Consider the following 4,996-nt stretch of genomic DNA (forward strand, 5'->3'; position numbering starts at 1 on the left):
TTTTTTTGCTTAAATATATAAATATTAAGTTAAAATTTCAATTTCTTTGAAGTGTTGCAAAATGATTAGTATGAAATTTATTTTAAATCAATTAATGATTATAAAATGATTTTCATTGTAAAATGTTAAAAAAGTTAGATTATGTACATTTATCACTACCTGCTTTGTTATACCATGTGAAATGATATACTATTATTACGTAGTACATAATTATACAAATAAAAAGGCTAAATTCCATGGTCACATGACTCGCGTCGTTTGGATCTTATACAATATGTTGCTATTTGATAACCATTGTTTGTACTTTGGGTTATTTTTCCTTTTTGGACTAAACCTGTCAACACTAAAAGACCAAATCTATCAATTTACCCATATGTTGATTGTTGACGACTAAAAATGCACCCAATTTTTTTTTTAAATAATTGGATTAAAAACCAAAAAATCATCAAATTTTCGAATAAATCAATGGTACAATCGCAACAATCTTGATTGAAGATGAACTAAGAACATTTAAATTTGTAGAATCCTACATGAAAAATTCAGTTTATTTTCCTGGAGCTTGCAATTCCGGCAGCGACTCAGATAGGGCTAGATCCTGCTCGCTCCTTGCTGATGGCGGTGAGGTTTCAGGGAATGCACAGGCGGTTTTGAGTTATAGTGTATGAGAGGCATCAGCGTCGACAAATGCCTTGCAAATTTCAAGGCTAGGTCACCCTTGGAACTTGCTCCGAAAGTTTAAGGTCCTGCTAAACAACGAACATGGTTAACTACATTCAACAAAATCACGAATCAAAATTGCCATTGTAGGAGGGGGAAGTGAAAAGGGTAAGATAAAAGCAATGAGGGCTGAAATACAAACACAGAGAGCTAAGTACCTGTTGACCAAGGTCAGCTCTGGACAAAGGCTTAAGCTGGCTGCTTTGCATATGGGAAAGTAACTGAACTACAGTATCAAGATGAGGCAGACTGCAACAATATAATTCTTAAGTGTCATGCAAAGCAATGAAGAAAAAGAATACTGATAAATAAAACTGTAGAAGTTATAAAAATTCCAGTGATAACATTGTTGTTGGTTTCTGTTACTTCCATGGAAATGTTAGCCATTGCTACCGAAAATGTCTGATACAATCATATAACGCTGATCCACACAATATGAGAGAGTGTATTCATCAACTGAATTTGGAATAAGTAAGCAGACACATATAGAGGATACAGAGCTTAACTTCCACTCTAATGAGAATCTGCTTGACAATAAAATGCAATATGTTCAAGCTTGGCAATGAATAGTTTAATCAGCATAATTCATCTGCCTACGTAAACAAAGAAAAGGAAGCTACCTTGGTTTTTAATGAATCAACAATTTAACCTTGTGTTTGTGCGTACCAACTATCAAGTGCGCCAGCCATTTGAGATTTTTTAATGAACACTTTTATAACTCAGGATAGGTCTCTAAATGGTAGCTGTACACACATTTATATTATAACTCATGTAAAGCCTAAACAGACATCATTGACGTGTTAAACTGCCAAAAGGAGTTCTGTTTAGAACATGTAGCAGAAGCCCAATCACCACACATGATAAGAGCACCAAAATGACTCCACATGAATGAGGTCTTATTTAGCATTTGACATATCAAGAACACAAACCATATGAGAAAGTTCAACTACAACGTGTATTAGTGACCAACAATACACATGTCGATGTTATATTGTGGCTCTGTGGAGCATTACACTTATGCCATTTTCTGTTAAGCCTCAACAAATTCTTGACTTTCATTCATCTCTGGAGGCATGGGTGTTCATGTATCGAACCAAACTGGAATGTTCAGTACTATTTTCCATACCCTCTCCGATGTGGTTTAGGGAATGAGCCAAGAGCTATGCCACTACCTCATTTCCCTTAAATTAGTGGATGTAAATGTATTTTCTTTCTCAGTCTCTTTCAATCATTTCTTAATCTTTTAGATCCTCAGAAACATAATCAGAAGTGAACCGAACAAACATAAGTGATTCTAAAATAGTAAAAGTATGTTAGATATCATTTTAATTTAGGGGGCATGTGCTATCAATGAAAGAACAGACTGAAGAAAGAGAAACGGTTCTAAAGTGGCAAAATAGAGCTTTTCAAACAAAGGGAACGCAATTTTAAACTAGCAGTAGTAAATCAGACCATTGCAATCCTCTTTCTACATGTGTGTCCAGAGATGAAACAACTTGAGGCATCTGCTCCAATACCTGCATCAAATTCAAGCACGCGTGTTATTATGATAATGATCTCAATCAGATTCAAGTTCAGCTTAAGAAAATGCACTTACTGACTCTGTGTTTTTTATGGTGGAAGTCAGAGACAGAAGATTTCTTGGAAGCTTCATCAGTTGAGCCTGAGAAGGTCTATAGGTTTTTACATTCGAATTTTAATAAATCTATAGCCAAGATCTCGAAACAATTTCACGTGAGAGATCACAAGCACAGATTCACTAAAAATTTAATTATTGATTCAAACAAGGGCAAATCAGAAATTCATAGAGAGAGACTGACGCGAGAGGGGGAGGACTGGAGCATGAGATGAAGAAGATTGGAGGTGGACTGCACAGACTGCGAGATTTGATCAGCCACAATTTTGGTTGACCCTTCTCTCCTGCCGCCGCCGCCTGTCGCAGCCATCGGAGATGAGGGTGTGGTGGAAGGGTGAGACCGTTACTATAATTTCTAATTACGTATATTTAATTCTTTTTATTTAGATTCATATCCAACTGAAAAACTCTACTCCTAGTACGAATTTTTTTAAGTAAAAAATTATAAGTATATTTAAAAAAAACTACAATTATTTGAAGAGCTGTTTTTTTTACATATGAAACTGTCTTTAATGTAAATTTTGTAATACAAATTACAAAGATCAATATGCAATAGAAAGGACCTGGGCTAGATTAGATTAATATGGATTAAATAATTATAGTTGGGCTACAATTAAAATTAGTCCATAAGCCCAACAATCATGAAACCCTAATGACTCTTTGTCTATATAATGGTTATTTATTCTCCATTGTGGGAGATGAGAAATATCGTAACATTAGAGAGAAAATACATAAAGCTTTGTAGAAAATTTCTAGCTTTCTCTATAGAGCGATTGTACCGAGGAATTGTTCCTGCATCGGATCAGAATACACGTGGACCTCGATAGTAGTGGATTCAACTTGCAGGACACAATCGTAGAAGAAAACACAACAACAAGTAAGATTTAGTTCCATTGCGTATTACGTGCTCAACTTGCAATATGATTATGAATCTAGATCTGTTATTATTGTATGCAATTTCCGCTGCGCTCATTAGATGAACACAAGAATTACCAACAGTGGTATCAGAGCCCAGGGCTCGATTCATAATTAATTTTGTTTCCTAATTAATTTGTGGATGATTTTGGAAATCAAAATTCTGAAATTGGATTTCAAAATTCTTTCATCGTCTTCACCGGGAAGCAGCCGTAGTCTTGGACAGCGGCAATTTGCTTTCCGGGCAGCCAAGGCAGCGAGCGAAGGGCTAGACAGCAGCAACGCTGCAGTCGCAGCAGCTCCTTCGCAACGTGCTCCAGCAGGCAGCAGATCCGGCGGGCTGGCGGTGGGGAAGGCGGCGCGTGGCGGTTGATTCTGCCGGAATTGGATGAGGATCCGAGAATTGGTCCGTGGATCTTTGAGATGCGTACGCAGCCATTGATGGGGATTTTATGGAGTATTTGAAATTTTAGTACTCTGTATTGAAACTGGCAAACTCAAGACTAATTTGGGGTATGTATTAACAAGAGTGAGATGCGAATACCAGCGGTTTCACACGCTTAACAATTAAGTAATCTCAATACGAATTCAATGAATTGAAATTTGATTTCAATTGTATATACACCATGAAGGCAGAAGAACCATGGAGGCGGTTTTTTTTTCCAAGAACCCTAGCGGGTGTTGTTGATAATTTAGAATTAATAATACTCCCTCCGTCCCTGAAAATTTGTCCCAACTTACCATTTCGGTCTGTCCCTGAAAATTTGTCTCACTTCAAACTTACTAAAAATGGACATATCTATTAACTCCTCCACATTATTGTTATTTGCATTTTTTGCCCTTTCCCACTTCAATCGGGTGAATGCATTTTGCATTCAACCCTTTCGTCTCCCTCATTACTCCACCGCTTCCTTCACTCTACACAACGACCCACTGCCTCTTTAATCAATGCACAACCACCCCACCGCCTCCTTCATCAATGCTACGCAACCACCTCCATTGCCTCCCTAATTTAAATCATCGACATTCATTCTGTGTTATAGCCCCGATTGAAAACCCTAATTTTCTCTCAACTTCGCCTCCGTCCTAATGTCTCATGGAAACCCTAATTTTGGTGAGGAGGGTGGAGATCCCGACTCCTGGGATGGGTTGTCGGCCGACGATCTGGACGACATCGTCGTCCCAGACATGCCAGAGCATCTGTGGCCTTCATACCCCCCCATTGTCGCCCCCTATCACACCGGTACCTTTACTGACACCGTTGTCCCCGAAACGGAACCGGAGAACCTCCCCTCACCTGAGATGTTTGTGTACTATGGCTCTGAAAGCCCATACTACGGTCCACCTCCGCCCCAGCCACCCCCTATTACGATCCACCCCCCAGCCACCCCCTACTACGGTCCACCACCACCACCATCCAACTCTGACATCTTACCTCAAGCTTCCCCCATCGTGTATTCGGCTGTTGAGAGAGAAATATTTGCGATCTTGCTGCCTAAGTTTTTGGATCTAATCTAAGTATGTTGTCCCTCAATTTCATATATTTCGACTAATGATTTGTTTTGGAGGCTGAGATGGGGTTGGAGGCAGGGGGCTTTTTTAGGGTTTGGAGGCTGGGGGTTTAGATGGATTTGGGGTTTGGAGGCTGGGGGTTCAGATGGGGTCGGAGGCTGGGGGTTTGAGTTGATTTAGGGTTTCTAAAAATGGGTTTGGAGGCTTGCTTTTGTG

At 39.1% G+C, this 4,996-nt stretch overlaps 1 protein-coding gene across 2 annotated transcripts; it reads right to left on the reverse strand.

Moving 5' to 3' along the window:
* Window positions 1-427: 427 nt before the first annotated feature.
* Window positions 428-2,730, reverse strand: LOC121801187 (tobamovirus multiplication protein 2B-like). Of its 2 annotated transcripts, none has more exons than XM_042200633.1 (5): window positions 2,538-2,730; window positions 2,315-2,380; window positions 2,170-2,234; window positions 876-966; window positions 428-746 (listed from the first exon to the last, which is right to left on the reverse strand). In XM_042200633.1, exons 1-5 carry the CDS (start codon window positions 2,661-2,663, stop codon window positions 705-707), a joined length of 390 nt encoding a protein of 129 aa, XP_042056567.1. In that variant the 5' UTR covers window positions 2,664-2,730; the 3' UTR covers window positions 428-704. The 2 variants fall into 2 exon arrangements, with proteins under 2 accessions (XP_042056567.1, XP_042056568.1); XM_042200634.1 differs by having other exon boundaries at window positions 428-743; window positions 2,538-2,725.
* Window positions 2,731-4,996: the final 2,266 nt, after the last annotated feature.

This window comes from Salvia splendens, chromosome 4 (genome assembly GCF_004379255.2).
Source record: "Salvia splendens isolate huo1 chromosome 4, SspV2, whole genome shotgun sequence".
Taxonomy (NCBI): domain Eukaryota; kingdom Viridiplantae; phylum Streptophyta; class Magnoliopsida; order Lamiales; family Lamiaceae; genus Salvia; species Salvia splendens.

Excerpts from the sequence above, each read along its gene's own strand:
- LOC121801187 (XM_042200633.1), bottom strand. The coding sequence starts at position 2,663 with ATGGCTGCGACAGGCGGCGGCGGCAGGAGAGAAGGGTCAACCAAAATT. Across the intron at positions 967-2,169 it reads GTAGAAAGAGGATTGCAATG|TCTGCCTCATCTTGATACTG; the intron begins GTCTGATTTACT and ends ATATTGTTGCAG. Across the intron at positions 747-875 it reads GAGCTGACCTTGGTCAACAG|CAGGACCTTAAACTTTCGGA; the intron begins GTACTTAGCTCT and ends TTCGTTGTTTAG.